Source organism: Rhinolophus hipposideros (genome assembly GCF_964194185.1).
Source record: "Rhinolophus hipposideros genome assembly, chromosome: 21".
Lineage (NCBI taxonomy): Eukaryota > Metazoa > Chordata > Mammalia > Chiroptera > Rhinolophidae > Rhinolophus > Rhinolophus hipposideros.
In genome coordinates, this window is record NC_138067.1 from 156,361 (window position 1) to 173,705 (window position 17,345).

The following is a 17,345-nucleotide window of genomic DNA, read 5'->3' on the forward strand; positions in this document are numbered from 1 at the left end:
CGGTGTTTCCACCCCCGGGGAGCCCAGGCCAACCAGCCTGAGAAGAGCTGGAGGAGGACAGGTGGCGAGAGCCAGCATCAGGTAGGGGACAGGGCATGAGAACAGGCCTCTGTCCTGCATTAATGCCTTAGAAAACACCCTGAAATTAGCGGGGACTTGGAGGGCCAGCTGGGCTCAGGGGGACCAGTGGAAACAGCAAGGCTCCAGCCTGAAGCCAACAAAGTCCAGCCAATCCTTGGCGGCTGTGATGTCTGTTTTAGGCAGGCGAGGTCACAGACCCAGCTGGGAGTCACACCCTGGAATCATGAGTCAGAGGGCAGAGGCCAAGGCCTTAAGGCTGGTGACACCTGACCTATAAGGGCAGGGCCCTGGCCAGTCTGGGTGGAGCCCCCGGGCAGGAGGTTGGAGAGCACCCCTCAGGACTACTGGGCAGCAAGAGCCATCGTTCACACAGACTTCCCACCAAGTCCTTCTCCGCCCAGAAGTAGGTGCCAGGAAGGAAATGGTGGTGGAAGCAAATGTCACATCTGCTGAATCTGCCCCACAGGCCCTGCTGACCCTTGGTGGTTCTGACCTGGTTCTATCAATGGAGACCACTCTGCCACATGGGGCAGGACACACAGAGGAGTGAAACGGGAAAGCCCCCAACTCCAGCACAGTGTGCTGACCCACCCGTGCCTCTGCCTGCTGCCTGCCCTGGCCTCAGCTAGCACCACCCCAGGGAAAGGGTTGACTGCAATGCAGCCTCCATTCTGAGAGCTGCTCCCTGAGAGCTCCTCTGTGCCCCATGCTGGGTGCCTTTTTCCCAAAAGGAAAAATCCGGGCAGCCAGCCAGAGTCTCCAGACCTCCAGCCTCTGGGAACCGGACGCCTGCAGCGGCCTGATGCTGAGTAGCCAGGGTCCAGCCCGGTGACTGAAGGAGCTATGAGAGGAGCTGAGCATGCAGGTGGCTCCAAGGAGGAGCGTGGTGAGTCGAGGTCAACACCACAAGCTCTCCCTCACCCATTTCCTGGAGGAGGGCCATCAGGTGAATTGATGAGCCTCCAGGCACAACAGTCCAGATTAGACCCCCACACGCAAAGTTCCTGGTAAGTGGTTTCAACATCAATAACCACAGGTCTCCTTTGCAGTGGCAGGTGTGGACGCACGTCTGTGTGGGGACTCTGGACAGCAGAGATGGGCCTTGGAGCATGCCTGCGAGGCAGGGGGTGCTCCTGGGCTTTGGATAAAGAAATTATCCAGAATATTGTGTAGCAGCGAGAGGGAACAACAGCCATGCAAAGCAATGTGGATGAATCTTGAAAACACATCACAGTTTCCCCACCAAACCCCAGACAACTGTATCTAGGAAAATACAGAACTCGCAGCAATCCTAAATGTATTGTTTCAACAGCCAACATTACTAAGAATTGCCAGCATGTGGTGGTGAGCAGGCGTAGGAAAGCTTCGATGTGGCTTTATTACTGTTCTTAAATTCTCCACCACTGATGAGATAGCCTCTTTTGGCCTGTACCCACCCCCCTTGGTAAACACTGTGTTTAACAGATAAATATATACTTGCACAGAACTGTTTTTTCAAAGGCAGTGGAACGATAAACATCAAATTCAGGACAAATTACCTGGGGGCAGGTTAGTGGGCCAGAGACAGGAGAGGTCTGAGTTCTGGGGGATTTCTGGGCTTGCTCACTGGGCTGGTTTTCCCCTTTGCCCCCCCCGCCCGACACGGTGCCCAAGTGCCCACCCCACACACCACATAGTAGCTCCCTCTGGTCAGTGGGAGGTACCACCAGGAGCCAGGGAGGGGAAAGGGGGAGGGCGACCAGGTATCATCGCTTCTCCCTCCCCTCCAGGGCCACTGAGTTGGAGTCCACTCCACCCCATGGGTCTCTCTCCTCACCCATCCACCCTATGAGAATCATCTCTTAATCAAGGCCCATCAATTAAGCCCTTTGAGAATTTTATCCATGTCCTGCCCTACAGAAACAATTGTGTAAACTTGTATGGTTTCTAATTCACATTAAGTAATTGACATACACAAGTAATTTCTAATTTACATACATGCAAGTTTTAATATGCATAAAACTTAAAAATTGTTTGAAATGTTTGACAAGTACCTGGGCTTCCAAGCTGGCTGTTGACACCACCATTGTTGTGGGCTCTGCGAGAGGAGAGAACAGGCAGTCAAGACATGCCTCCCACCCCCAGAATACTCCCCCCCAAGAAACATACAGTGCACCCCCAAACCCTCCATGGGAACACCAGGAAGCTTACCACAGGCCAAGCCACTGACCATTGTGACTGATGCCTACAAGGTCCAGCTCTGGGCTGGACACCAGGAGAGCAATGCAGCCCCTGCCCACCTCACACAGCAATGTCAACTGAGTCCGCCCCCTGCCTCCCCCCACCCCCGGAAGCGTGGCTGGAAGCAACAATGGGAAAAGAGCGAAGAGGAGAAGTGAGAAGGCGGGAGCTGGGTTAGGTCCCCATGCGGGACCTCAGGGCCTGAAACTCATGATGTGAAGATACCAAGCACGCCAACCCACAGCAGGGAGAGGGAGGCACACAGTTTGCTTCGGGCTCCCAGCAGCTGAGCCGGGGAAGCCTGCAGAGGCTGCAGCACCTCCGTCAGAGCCCAGGCCCCCAGCCAATGCCCTGGTGTGTTTATTACGTTTATTGTTAAACATGGCACTGAGTTAGTATGTGGGCAAGTGGCCAGTGGTATGCCCACATGCAACCTGGGACGAAGGTACTTCTGGAACCCCTTCCACAGATGAGGAAATGGAAGCCCAGAGGGATGAACTTTTTTGCCCCAAGGTGCCACTGCTAGTAAGTGGTGGTGCCAGGGGACGCCAGAATCTGGACTCCAGAAGTGCCCAGAGCCCCCCAGGGCATCCAAAGATGCCAGGCTGGATGAGATGCGAAAACCCAGCACTCCTACAACCTTCCTTGAGCTCAGCATGCAGGAGAACTGTTTAGCATGTGAGCTGCAGCTGCCTTAAATTCCTTCTGGAATGAGGTGGCATATGAAAACATAATCATGAAATTCCCTGCTAAATGAACCTGCTAACTACGCAAATATTTTCAAAATGCCATCAAGCTCCAGGAAGATTGCCAACGATAAAGGGATGTGCATTGGACTGATCCAGTAAAATAATGGAAAACAGTCCCTCCAGCACCAGCGAGTTAATAAAAAAGTGAGCAGCCAGCTACACACTGGGGCCTGTGTTGGGTAAAAGTCTGTGGCTGTGACTGGGTGGGGGCGATGGGAGGTGGAAAACAGACTAAGAAAAGGTGCCTCCTAGAAGAGACCCATGCCCTGAGTTGTCCAGAAGATGGGGGGCCAGCCAGCCTTCAGTGTGCCCCCCAGTCCTCGGGCCAGCTGGACGATTTCTGGTGGGGATAATGTTAATGCTTTCGTCCATGGCTCAAATAGTCCATATGTTAACAAAAGTAAGTGTTCATGAATCTAATAGTACAGCAAGTTGCAGGCACTTGGGGCATCTCTGGGTTTTGGTGATCAGGATGCCCCTCAGTGAAGTTTTGGGCAGATGGAGGCTGTGCCCAGCTCTTTGCTACAAAACTAACAAATGACTTACCATGGCTTCAATCCGCCCAGCCACCGCCAGCAGGTTGGGGCCCTGACTCCCTCTTTACAGATGGGGAAACTGAGGCTCAGGCAGATTGAGGAATTTACCCAAGACCGGGACCCCCACATGAAGCAGACCCCAAAGTGTGCCCTCCGAACCAACCCCCCACCCAGCCCAGGTGTAAGTGAGTGGAGCTACCGTAACTTTGTTACCAACGTGGTCACACAGCGTTGTGCAAAGTACCTTCTGCTTATTTAAAAACTTATCTCGGGGAGAGCAGAGAGACCAGACAGAAGCAGATGGTGGCAGCTAGGAGTGAGCTGGCGCTTGGATGAGGACCCCTGGAGGACCCCTGGGTCCCCTCCAGTCAGTGCTTCTCTCTCTGCAGGGAGCACATCCAAGCCAAGATGTAGTAGAAAAGGGAAGCCTGCCTGGTTTCTTCTGTATAAAATAACAGACGGAGAGAAATAAGAAGTTACGGTGTTTTCTTTCACATGACCCTGTGTCATAGCCGTAAAAGATGACAGGTGTTATTTGGAGAGAAGTCTGTGGGGACATTGCAGCCTAGAGTTCCCCCAGCAGCTTCAAGAAAGAGCTTGCACCTGCCCAGCAGGTGAGTGGTGGGAGGAGGCTAGCTGGCCACGTCAGCTCCCATCTGCCTTGGGGTGGGGGAAGGCCTTTCAGGCCACATTCCTACCCCCCTGTGCCACCTGAGCTCATTCCTCTCTGACCTTGTTTCCTCACCTGCAGATGGAGATGAGCCCTCCCCAGCCTAACACAATGACAAGTGAGGTAGTGGGTGCTGACCCTTCCTAGGGCACGGTGCCCTGCAAGGACGTGGGGATGACAGGGACGGGACCAGCAGGGCCTCCTGGCCAGGCTTGGCCTGCGGGCGTCCTGTACGTGACTCTTTAGGGGCAGGGCAGGGAATGGCCAAGGAGGAGCCCATCACTCCCTTGTCCAGCCCCCCGAAGATGGAGACCCCACACATCTGGGGAGGCTGGCCACAGCACGGGCCACACTGGGCTCCCCCAGGGGTCTTACTATGGACAGAGTGAAGGACGAGAGTGGAGCGACCTTTCAAGCCCAGGAGATTTCTGCCTTCCACCTCTCAGGATGGAGTGATGAGGAGAAGCCATGTGGCCAGACCGTGGGGGGAGGAGAAGCAGGCCGAGGCCTGTAAGGGTGGTGGGGACGGTCCCCATCAGTGCTGGTTGGAGATGGCGACCGGCAGCATCTGGGAATTGCACCCACTGGCCTCCTGATAGCAGGTGGCACGGCACATCTGGCTACACACTGTCTTATCCTTCTGAACAGCGAAACACTGCCAACACCTAACAGTCCACTGAAGACACACAGAGACGTCTGCACAAGGGACACTGGACAGCCACTGAGAAGAAGGAGGTGTCCTTTGTAATGAGATGAGTTGAGTCCCCTAGTAAGGGAACAACTGAGGGCAGACCCCGAGTTTAGAGGATATGTACACGACGCCTTCCGCTACCGTGACAAGGCTGCCAGGGGACCCTGTAATGTGCCCTTCACACTTTCTGAATCTGGAGCATGTGATACTCTGTGGAGTCAAGAAACTAACGTGTGTGCGTGTGTGAGCAAAAGGGCAGCATCCCCTCCTCACTCACTGCTCAGAGAGCAGGAGCCATGGTCGGCGGTGAGAAGGTTGGAGTCAGACAACCTGTGTGACTTACAGCAACTCACGGACTTTCTCTGAGGCCCTCGGAACCCTCTGGAAAGGCAGGCTGTCACCCACCTTACTGGTTACTGTAAAGATTAAACAAAACACTTCCAGCTTCTGGCGCCTAGTAAGTTATCAGTAAATGCTTGTTCCATCATCAAGAAACACATTTTATAATTAGAATTACACAATGCCCTCGGTTGAGCGCTGATGTCTAGAAATGAGCTGGTGACGGCAGGGATGGAGAACGCCCGCTCGAAACCGCGGAAGGTGTTTGTTTAGCAAATGCAGAGCTCTCTGGGTCAAAGGCACCGGTGTTTGTGGTGTGCCTGCTTACTTTGCTACAAGTCACACATCATCCACAGGCTGCGGTTTCCTCCCCTGCAAGTGAGAACCCGACACCAGGACTGCAATGATTCCAGCGGGGACCCAGTCCCGGGGAGCTGTGTGTTGGCCAGAGCCCCCCTCACCCCCAGCAATAAACGCCGTTAATGTCTGCACCTTCACAATGTTCTGGTGCCTCCACCCCCTGCAGTGTGTTCTGGGACAACCGCAGGGACAGCCCACTGGTGGTCACCGCATCAGGCAGCAGCCCTAAAAGCGAGGCGTTACATTGTACCTGACGATCCTTCCCCCCCCCAGTGTGACGCTCCCTGGAGCTCCCCTCCCAACGCTTCTCAGGGACATCTCATTTAGTCCTTCTGTTGTCCATTGCAGCCCACAGAGGGTGAGGAACCTGCCCAAGGCACCTGGCTGAGGGTCAATCCCCGGCTGGCCTGGCTCTCCAGACTATGGTTTGTCCTCCTCTGACATTTGAGTCATCTAGCACTGGAAGTGTTCCAGCAGGAGCAGGGGTACCCCTTCTGAAAGTGTGGCCGCAGGAATCCATGTACAGTAGCCCAGCGGTCCCAGAGTGGGCGCTGGGACCAGCATCATTGGGAACTAGCCAGAAATGCATATTCTCAGGCCCACCCCAGAACTGGGTGGAATCAGACACTCTGGGTGGGGCTCAGTGATCTGTTTATCTATGTTTAACATGCCTACCAGTGGACTCACGTGTGATAAGTGCCCCCATAAAGCGTTGTGTGGAAGTACAATTCCAGAACCCATGTTCTACGATGGCTACTGATGGTGGAATCCAGGTGGGAGGATCAGTGTCCATTCTATCCGTGATATTTCCCTTCTGTGGTTGGCAGAACACTGGCCCCCAACCTGTCCATGTTCCAATTGTAGGACCTGTGGACACGTTACACTGCAAGGGGACTTGGGGTAGCAGATGAAGTGAGGCTTATGGGCAAAGATGTTATCTTGGATTTCTGACCTTTGACTGTAAGAGAATAAATGTTGTTTTAAGTAGTAAACTTTGTAAGTTGTCAACATGGCCAAAGGACACTCTTACACCCTGCTTTTAAGGTCCTCCACCTTCTTTCTCTCTACAGTCCCTGGAGAGAGGATGCCAGGCAAATGCCCTTGAGAGGACACACATGTCGTGACTGAGCAGACAGGGAGGCCGGGCAGAGCTGGAGAGCGAGGGGCATGGCCCCAGGTGCGCTGGACTCAGCGTAGGCTGATTTGCCTAATTACTGGCACGCCACTTCAGGCAGCCTCCTGGCTTGAGTGGGGCCTTACCTGGAGGCCAAACTCCCTCTGAGGAGTCCGACAGTTGCCGGCATATTTGCTTAAATGGCCACATCCCTGGACCAGACTAACCAGTGCCAGCCACAGTGCTCCCTTTGTGAGGCGACTCATATACTTGCGGGTGAAGACCTGGCGTTGGGAGGGGTGGGGCTGCATCCCCATGAGCCAAATCTCAAGGTGAACAGGGACCTCAAGGACCCCTTCGCAAGGGTCGGGGCCTCTCCTAAGCGCACAGCGCAGAACTTGCCGGGGCAGGGCCGGCTGGTGGGCCCGCTGAGGCAGCCACACGGCTTGCCAGGGACTGCCTTCCTGTGAGGAATCCTTGCTCAGAGGTGACACTGAGTCAGGAATGCTATCTGCAGGACACACCCAGCTCAGTCACACCCAGGCGCCCTCCCAGCACCTGCGCCCTCCCCCACACAGCGGTAGCCGGACACCCTCCCCACTCGGCCTGCCTGCCCTGGGGCACCTTCAGCACCCCCACTCCCACTTCCTGAAGGGGAGTTCCCGGTGATCTGCAGGTGAAGACATTTTACATCATCAGGAAACGTCACGGGGACCAGCACTCACCTCTTCAGATCGGGGAGCTGCAAGTGCACAGGGGTTAGGGCGTGGTGAGGAGAGCCACTGGTGCCAGCCAGCGTTTCCCAGCACCAGGAGTGTCCCAAGGCTGCACAGACATCGACCCAGCCTCTGAGGCAGCTGCCACCAGTCCTCCCATTTCAGAGAATGAAACTGAGGCACGCAGTGTAAGGAACTTACAAAGCCAGGCAGGAGGTTGGGTCCAGGGCTGAAGCCCCCACCTCCCCACCAGGTGACAGGTGGCTGCTTTTCTCTGGACCTCAGTGTTCTCAGCTGTAGAAGAGAATCATAACAGTGCCCCCCCGAGCACTGTCCTGAGGGCACCCTGCAGGAGCCGGCCGCTGTCGCTGTGGGTGGTAAAGGAAAGTGCCCACCCATCCTGGGGAGGCCCTGCTTCACCTACACACCACATCTGGACTGGGCAACCTTCACAGGGTGCAGCAAAAGCAGAGCTCCGAGGCCCGACGGTGGGACACCCATGTGAGGGGAACCTGGCCACCAGAGGAGGTTCAAGGGGAGGGAGGCTCCAAACAGGAGTCACTTCCTCAGCAGGACAGGGAAACCATCGCTGGACAATGCCACTCAATGCTCACCGTGTAGTCACCGTGTGGACAAATGACCACACAGGGGCAAGCTACAGAGACAGTCCTGGGGGTGGCCGGATGGCTCAGTTAGTTAGAGAGCAAGCTCTGAACACCAGGGCTGCCGGTTTGATTCCTGCATGGGATGGTGGGCTGCGCCCCCTGCAACTAAGATTGGAAACGGCGACTGGACTGGGAGCTGAGCTACACCCTCCACAACTAGATTGAAGGATAAGACTTGGAGCGTTGGGCCCTGGAGAAACACACTGTCCCCCAATATTCCCCAATAAAAATTAAAAAAAAAAAAAAGAGACAGTTCCTGGTCCTAGGAAGGCACTTGCCAAGTCCCGTTTTAGTGCCCCATCCACAGGACACACAGGGCTTCCTGGAACACCAGGGGTCCAGACAGTCCTCAGTGGCCATAGATTCCCCTGCAGCTGCTGGTGGGGGGACCCTGGACTAGGACACAGACGAGTGAGTGTCTAAAGTAGGGACAGGCGGCTCCTGTACATACGCAGCGACGGCGCAGAACCAACAGCAGTGGTGGTGGTGGCACCTGTGTGTGTGCGTGTCTGTCTGTATGTGTCTACGTGCCTGCGTGCATATGCACGTGTGTACACACGTCTGTCTGTGGGTGGGTGTTTATGCCTGTGTGCTCGTACATATTTGTGCATTTGTGTGTGCACACATGTGACTCCTGGGCCCAGGATGGGTGTGGGCCCCCTACTGACATCCCCTCACTAGCCCTTCCCCTCCCCAGGCACAGGCCACCATCACCTCAGGCCAGAACGGGGGCAGCGGTGACACACAAGAGCCTGTTCTTCAGCACGGCTATTCCTCTAGCCATTGGGCTGGAGGTAAGGAGGTGGGAAGAGAATTCCAGGTCCCACGGAGTTCATGGCACAGGGATGTCACAGTGCTATGCAGGACAAACTGAGAGTTGTCCTGAGTGTGGAACTCAGAGCTGCACAGTGAGGAGTCTGGGAAAGCCCCGTGTCCATGCAGTGGGGGCTGCGGCGGGCCGTTAGGCTGCACCGTGCAGTGCTTCGGGAGCCTTGAGGTCAGCCGGCCTCAGAAGTAGACAGGAGGGGCCTGGAGGGACAGCTGTGTCCTAGTGACAGACAGGTCCTGTGAGGCACCGGAGACTGGGCCCGTGAAGAGTTTGAGCATCAAAACTGACTAGAAAAAACAATCAGAAAAGTAGGGTGGCGTGTACATTAGCATAAGCAGAATGGAGAAGGTGGGAGGCGAAGGGAAAAGAGACACCGGGATAGGTACACCCTTATCTACACCAGCTTCCAGCTTCCAGCTTCCAGACTCTGTTGCCCGTGGTGGTTTTCTTGGTGGAGAGCCCAATGCCTGGAGGAAAGTGTTCCACCAGCAGATGTAGGTTCCCCCACCCACCCAGTCAAGCGTAGCTTTGGGGCTGAAGTGCCCTGGGGGGGCATCAGAGGGACAGATACCCCAGAAAATATCCCAGGGTCAACCAGTCACTGCCGAGCTACATTTAATGAGCATGCCTCAGGCGGTGGCTCAGCTCACCACTGCATGATGCCTGACGGGTTTCCTGCTTGGTCATAAAAAGGAGCCCTTCCTTCAGCAGCAAATGGTTCAAGAATTGCCTGTTAAAAATAACTTCACATGTTAACGTGTTCTCCCACTTTAAAAAGGGGGCTTCCAAGCAGTGATGACAAGGTCTTCAGACTAAAGATTATTCTCATGAGCTTTTCCCATGTCAGCTTTCCGCACAAAGCTGGAAGGAGGACTTGTTCCCAAGTGCATGCTGAGGTACCATTATCACTTCCCCAAGTATGGTTTCGTTTTGTTGTTGATTTCTTCAAAGTTATTTTAAACATTCACTTATACTGAGGGCCCATCAGGATGTTTTTCTGATTGCTGTTTACAGCAGGAAATAAACAGGCCTCATTCAGTGAATTCACTAGTCATCAGTCAGGCACCAGAGAACTCTGGGTTAGGCGTCTTTGGCAGACACGTGCTCTAAAGTTCCAGCAGATTCATGAAAGGTCAACAAGGTCAGAAAAGAAAGTTCAGGTAATCCATTTCCCTTAATCTTGAAAGAGGCAGCAAGTTGTAAACCTCGTCCACCTTTGCAAGACATATTTATGGGCAGGAACCAACGAACGTATTGTATCGAATGGAAAATGGAATTGGGCTCCTTCATGTCACAGGCTGGCACCTCCCCATAAAAGTCAACATAGGGTGGCGACCCGTGAGCTTTGAACCCAGCCTGGTTTTCCAGTAGAGGTGTGAGCATGGAGACAGCAGGAAGTGCTGTTGGGTCTGCAATGACCAGGAAGGAGGGGCTGAGCCATCCCTGGGCGCCGGAGAGATGGAGAGCACCCACCACCCCTGAGGACAGCCCTCTTGAGACAACAGAGTGTACCAATAAGAAACATGGTGTGACCCCCACGGTTAGGGGTTTGCTGGGTGCATGTCAGTTCTAAGCAGCTGTGTGATTGGTGGCAAACCACTGACCACTCTGTGCCTCAGTTTCCCCATCTTTAGAATCCGAGGGTCAGACCAGCCCTGTCCTGCACTGCGGTGCCAGGAGACAGACCCCAGGCTACACGGCATTATCTCTGGGGATGGGGAGGGGCACAGGGATGTTCTTTTAGTAAGGAAAATACAGTTTCAGGAGAAAAGATCTTTGTCAATATGCAGACTGCAGGGCCACACTGGGAACACAAGGCCATCGTGCACAGGGCTCTCAGCCCAACCTGTGAGGACAGAGCATTGCGTGCTGACTCCAAACCCTGCCGCTTTCTGTGACTTTGGGTAAGCCTGAGCCTCAGCTTACTGAGTGTATAATGGGAACACTACTAGAGTGCCAGCTCTTGTATCTTCCCCCAAATATATTGGTGCTTTTTGTGCAAAATGCAGCAACTCGCAAGTGTCCCATGGCAGAGGTGTTGAGGCGGGTGGGAACAGGGCACAGGGATGAGAAGGAGAGATTTGGTGACGGTTCCTGGGCAGTGTCCAGCACACCCCTCCTTGTTCTCAGAGCGGCTGTCTCCCCCGTCCAGCTTTGCCCTGGTCCTGCGCGGCCCTCCCTGACGCCTGCCATGAGGATTTCTGCAAACCCACAGCTCTGGGCTGGAGCAAGTCCAGCCCTCCTCTGCACACACAGCGGGCCTTTGTGTTTCCCCACAGGGTATCAGCTTTGGGGTAATATCATCCTATGCTTCATACCAGCACGCTAGTTCTCCAGGAAAGAAAGAACTTTTTCTGGAAGAAAGAAGCTAAAAATCACCTAAACTCACTATCCTGAAGAGACTTCAAATACCTTGCAAGGGCTTAATTGATGATTAGTATTGATGATTTAGGGCAGAGAAACGACGCAAATAATCCCCCAAGTTGTACACATTCTCCTTGCTCTCCTTTAAACCCAGGACATTGGTGGCCATTCAGCAGGGATTCCAGAGACGCGCAGCCCCTCCTCCCACCCTCTTATCCCCGAAAGAGCCCAAGGGGGACTTTTGTTCCTCTCCTGCCTAAGGCACCAGCCTTGCAGTTACCAGTGAAGGATTCCACACCACGAATCACTGGGTGGAAATGGCTGCAGAACCCCAGAGCAGGACGACCTGGCCCCAGGTGGGGAGAACTGGATGGGAGACCCGGAATCCCGTGTCCCCAACCAACGTCCTTAGCCATCAAGCCAAAATCCCTCTCCGCTGCCGTAAACCTGCCCAACCGCAGGCAGCCAACCCAAAGCAGCCGGCCCTGATGTTAAGAGACGGGTTCCAGGTTGGCGTGGGGGTCCAGGAACGGAGGGGGTATTCCAGATTGGAGGAAGAGGGCTTCCAAGGAGGGAGAGGGAAGGATGGAGAGGAGCGGGAGGCTTCCAGGTCCAGCGGGGGGGTTGGGAGAGGGCAGGCGGGCGGAGAAGGGCTGAGTCCCAGTAGCGAGTTGGGGGTAGGGCTCCCGATCCAGGACAGGGCAGAGAAAGGCCTTCCGGTCCCGCTCAGAGAGGAGGCGGAGGGGCCTGCGGACCCGCAGAGCGAGGGCGCGGAAGGGGGCGCCCGGTCCCACAGCGAGGCCACGAGGAAGGGCGGGGCTCGCCCCCCGCAGCGCAGGAGGGAGGGGCCGCGGCCGCAGCCTCGCCCCCGCCGGCCCGCCGCCCGGCGCTCGCCCCCGGCCTGGCCCCCAGCCCCGCGCGCCCGCGCCCGGCCACACCCCACCGGCCTCACCTGCGGCGCCGGGCTCCGCACGCGCGCCGACCGAGCCGTCCCTGCGCAGGAGGATGTCCGCCGTGTCCCGGATGCGCCGCCGGCCGCCCGGCGCGCCCCGCAGCCCGCGGCAGCCCTGGAAGCACACGGCCCACGCCTGCTCCTCGTTGATGGGCTGCTCGTAGGCCTTCAGCACCTCCTCCAGGGACAGCTCCCACTGCTCCGGCCGTCCCGCGCCCGCCGCCCGCGCCCCGCACGCCGCGTCGCCGCTGGAGCTGCCGGCCCGGGCCATGGCCGCCCCATCATCGCCTCCTGCGCGCCCGGCCGGTTTCCATAACAGCCGCGCCAGGGCAGCCGACGCACCCGCCGAGCGCGGGGGGCGGATCCCGCGCCTCTGGCCGCTGCTTTGTCATCCTGGGCGGCCCCGCCCCGCGCGCGAGGCGCAGGTGAGGGCGGGCTGTAGGGGGTGGCGCAGAGCCCGGCCTGGGAAAGGTGGTGCGGGGGGCGCAGGGCCGGGGAGAGCGGGGCCCGAGGGTGCAGGGCTGGGAGAGGCGGGGGGCGCAGGGCCGGGCCGAGGGGTGGCCCGCATGCCAGGGAGGCTCTCTCCACCCCCGCGCTCCTGGCAAACCCAGACGGCGGGCGCCCACGCCCGGCTCTCGCACTCGTATTTAGGCCGACATCCAGCCCAAAACAGTGCAGTGACTCCGGGCCTCGGGCACGTCTGACGCTGGAACGCAGGAGGGAGCCAGGAGGACTGTGAATCATCACCTCCACCCCCCCCCACACACACACACAGTCACACACGCAGGCTTTACGATGGTGGAGGAGCGCACGACGCCCTCAGTGGCCTCTGTGGAGGGCAGGCTGGCAAGGTGAGCTCAGGAGATTACTATAGGGTGATGAGAGCGAGGGAGACCTCACGGTATGAAGCAAGCACTTAATAAATGACCCTTTGACCTTTTACAGCGGGAGACTTGTCCGTGTTAAATGCTCTGGTGTCTCCAGGAAAAATAAACGGGCTGTTCACCAATGAGAGAGCGGCATTCCCCTTTGAACGCGTCTGTGCCGCCATTCCTGGCCAGCTCACTCCCTCCAGGGGAGGGGTGGCACCTGCGCACCCAGGTAGCTTACTCTGGCTAATCCGAAGACCTCTTCAGTCAGAGTTATACACGGTCAGAATAACAGAGCCAAATGCAACTGGAGAATAAACAGCACTAAGGCAATGGGCCCCACGCCTGGATCCCCTGGGGAGATCACAGAATACAGGTTCCTGGAGATTCCCCAGCTGCAGAGTCTGTGCCTGGTCTGAGGTGGAACTTGGGACCCCAGAGTTCCCTGGTGGTTCTGAGCAGCCCAGTGTAGAAACCACAGCAATCGGCAATTTCATCTCCTTTGAAGGAGATGAGGTGGGGAGAGGGGAAGGCTGTTATCTGGGGACCTGGTGCCAGATAATCCCATCTGGAATTTTAATCTTCAAACAAAGAAGAGTTTGATGAAGACAGATTGTGCCTAAAGTTTCTATGAAAGTTTCTATATTCAGTAGCGGGGCAACTTTCAGTTCTCCAAGCGAAAATTGGACATGGGGGCAGGTGGGAAACACGCTATCTCCTGAATGAACTGTGTAACCTTCCTGCCTAGCCTTTGCACGCGCACGATTATCAATAAAAGTCAGTGAGAAACTTCCAGGTCTGCCTGAGAGCAGTGCAGTGAAGAACCCTTCAGTGAGGACTCCCACGCATGCACACAAGAGCCAACCGCTGCAGTGGTTAAGGAAAGTCCCTCCTGACTCTCATACCACAATGCCAGGTGTGTTTGACCCGGGGGACTGTCCCCGCACACACACACAGCCACAGGGTGAGCTTTGTTTCTGCTGGGCCCACAGACAGATGGTTTCTGCTCTCAGACTCCATGGGATAGACTTCCATTTGCAACACCTGTGGTTGAGATGGCATTGCTCCTACCGCAGCCAGCCACCCTTGCCCTCCTGGGTGTGTGGTGCAGTGAGTTGGTAGGGTAGAAGGTGCAATCACCCTAATTAGAAGCTGGTTGGGTCATAGCAAGAAGTTCCTTCCCTGTTCTTCAAAGGCCTTCGACTTTCCCCACCTCAGCACGTGGTTTCAGGATCTCATTTGATGAGCAGGGGCCCTTGGTAAGGACCAAGTGACAATTCACACCTGGCTGGCCCAGTGGCCCTTGGCCTGTGGAAGAGTACAATACCCTCTCTGATATGGCGTTGATCTTTTTTTTAGGGATCCCTGGGCACTTTCCAAGACACCAGCCAGCAAGATTTAGAACACTGGGGTTTTACTAAAAGTTTTAAAAAATGAGGTTTTACTTATCTCTTCGTATCCCCCTATTGCATTGCCCTGATGTGGACAAGATCACAGCCCTGTGATCTTGGGTATGGTGCCCTTACACAGATTTGCCCCCCTAGCCATGGCCAAAATGAGGAAGCAGAAGCATCGGTCGGCTCTGTAGATGCTCCAGAAACCATCACTGTTTTCCCCTCGCAGGTCATTTACCCCTACATCCCCTCCCAAAGGAACAACATGACACCTAGAAATGGTCGTAAGGTGGGAAGTAAGCCCGATATGGCCCAAGGTTGGCGGTGGTAGGGAGAGGGGTTTCAACCGTGTAGACTGGGAGCCCCAGAGTGGCTTTTAAGCCAGTCATCAGAAAGGAAGAAGGACTGCACTGGAAGAGAAAACTGGTCAAATTGGCCCATGGCTTTCGCAACTAGATGCAGCTGAGTTCTGACTGGTTGGTGGGAGCTCTGCGCAGTGCTAAGCTGCACCCAGCAGGCAGCTGGGGTTAGGTCCCAAAGCAGGGCTTCTGACTAAAAAGTGTTCTCAATACTTTGAATCAGACTGAGGGCTGTACCACAAGGGATTCTTGTGGGTAAAATGATAGTTGTCTGGGTCGCACACCAAGGAAAGAGCACGTCCCAGGTGCTTCTATGTGAGCACTGCATGTGTTGCCTGCTCGGGATGGGAGATGGGGTGTATCCCTGTGGAAAATGGCACTAGAGCTAAAATATTTAGCTATTTGTCCACAGATGGGCAACACAACATCAGAATCAGAGAAATGTTAGTTCTATCATAACTTGAACTTGCCACTTGGATTTTAGAAACAGTGTATTTCCGGCTGTTAAAAAAGCATGGTAGAATCGATCGAGGTCAATCATTAACCTGGAAAGCTCTGGGGCAAGGTCATTTCCACGGTTGTGGGATCACCTGTGGCTGACTCCTAAAAACATGTTCTTTATACTTCATTTCCAATAGATTAGGGAGTCCCAGGGGCAGGATGTGATCTGTCACTGTGGGCTGTGCTTTGGACAGGATAGAGACATTTAGTGTCATGACAATGTGCCAGTGCACGGACCTGCAGGCTCGCTGTGTCCAGTTCTCATGTGAGCAAAGACACTCCCCAGGGTTCATCTCATGGTGTGCACTGTGCACACACACGTGTGCTGAGTGCTGGGCATTGATGTCTTCAGTGAAAGGCCACCCAGGTGCCCTCTTGGAGAAACAGCACAGGGGAGCACCTCTTCAGGTGGCTGAGAGCTACAGGAGCATGATGTGTAAAAACAGCCACTAGTTGGTTGTTTTTCCTGTGCCCAGTGTTTGATGCTTCGAGGGAGTCGTGATCTTGTCCACACCGGGGCAATGCAATCGGGCGCAGGTGGTTGATGCCTGCGGTTGGGCATCTATTAAAAAGCTTTAGGAACTATACCTCTGAATGACACAGAATCTAGAGGATCTTAATTTTAGGCTCCTGGAGGCCAAAAAATAACTTGGGGTTGGATTCCCGGGTGCGCTTTGGGCTACAGTTACGTGATGCCAGGAGAGGAGTCCAGGACTCCAGGGTCCAGCATGGCAGAGCGAGAACACTCTGAGTGTATAGAAACAACAGTCAGAGTGAGTCAGGCATGTGGGCAGTTGGGTTTAAGATCAATGACAACTTGAGATCAAAGGCCTGTCGACTCCCCTACACAGCAGAGGCTTCGGCTGTGGTGAGTGGAGTGCAGAGGCTCTCTCTCCTACCAGTTCCTCTTCAGATCGGAAAACAGGTCGGCTTCCCCCAAGGGACCCATGCACACCGAGTGCAGTGAGCCGCCAGGCCCCTGTTGCCACGACTCAGAGGCCCCTGAATGCCCTCTTTGTCCTGCTCCTCGCAGCCAGGCAGGGCTCAGGGGTCTGGGAGGAAAGGCTGAAACTCGAGAGGGCCTGGTTTTGTGCTTTCGGTTTATTTTGGGATAATGGTAAAGGCCATGAATCCCAAGGGGAGCCAGATAGAGCTAGACTGTGCTTGATCTCTGAACGGGAGCCCAGAACGGCTCCCAGGCAAGGGCCCTGGACTGGGCATTGCTACAGGTTTGGAGGCTGGTGGTGGACAAGACGAGGAGGCAGGAGACCCAGAGCACAGGGTGGGACACGGAGGTCGCAGAGCTAAGCCAAGAGAAGGAGAGGGCTGTGCTGTGAGGGCAGGACCAGAAGAGGGGTGCTGAAGGGGGTGCTCACCCTGGAGTTCTGAACAGGAGGTGAGAAAATCCTGGAGGACATGGTTTGCTTCCTTCTGAAGACATCGGAGGTCGCTTCCAAAGTTTGAACTCATTTTCTCGTATGTTTTGAACAGGTAAGGCAGGGTGGTGAAAAATCAGGCGAGTGCTTTCCCAGTGCACTACTTGCAGCTGCTGGAGGGCCTTGTCCATATACCAGGTCTTCCTCACAGCCTGGAGTGAAGCACGTTTCTGTCACAGCTGACATCTTTGTAGGATTACAGAGGTAATCCTACGTATCGATGTGGACGTTGGCTCATCTGACATGCTGACGTTGAAAAGTATAAACTGAGAAGTCTTCCGTCACACAGTCATGCACCAGCCAGTCACTGCTCTTCTGTGTATCATCCCCGAAACGGCATCAACCTCCTACAAGCTCACGCCCCTTTTTTACACGGAGGGCAGCACGTCTGCGCCCTGGCCTATGCTCTGCTTTGTCTCTCATCAGGCTGGGGAATGGTTGGTGTCAGCGTGGAAGAGCTTCAGAGCTGTCAGCATGGAGTCAGCGTGTTCTCTACAACC

General features: G+C 55.4%; 1 protein-coding gene and 1 long non-coding RNA gene across 2 annotated transcripts in view; one reads left to right on the plus strand and one right to left on the minus strand.

Moving 5' to 3' along the window:
• Nucleotides 1–12,688, minus strand: part of SPIRE2 (spire type actin nucleation factor 2) — a 31,087-nt gene extending 18,399 nt beyond the window's left edge. Inside the window, exons 1-2 of the mRNA XM_081032897.1 lie at nucleotides 12,287–12,688; nucleotides 2,115–2,158 (exon numbers count right to left, since the gene is read on the minus strand). Coding sequence (XP_080889023.1) covers nucleotides 2,115–2,158; nucleotides 12,287–12,557 — 315 coding nt within the window. The 5' untranslated portion in view covers nucleotides 12,558–12,688. The remainder of the gene's footprint in view (nucleotides 1–2,114; nucleotides 2,159–12,286) is intronic.
• Nucleotides 12,590–13,948, plus strand: LOC308490527. The gene is made up of 3 exons (XR_013992227.1): nucleotides 12,590–12,711; nucleotides 12,938–13,137; nucleotides 13,232–13,948. It is a non-coding gene; the product is annotated as an uncharacterized lncRNA (long non-coding RNA).
• Nucleotides 13,949–17,345: the final 3,397 nt, after the last annotated feature.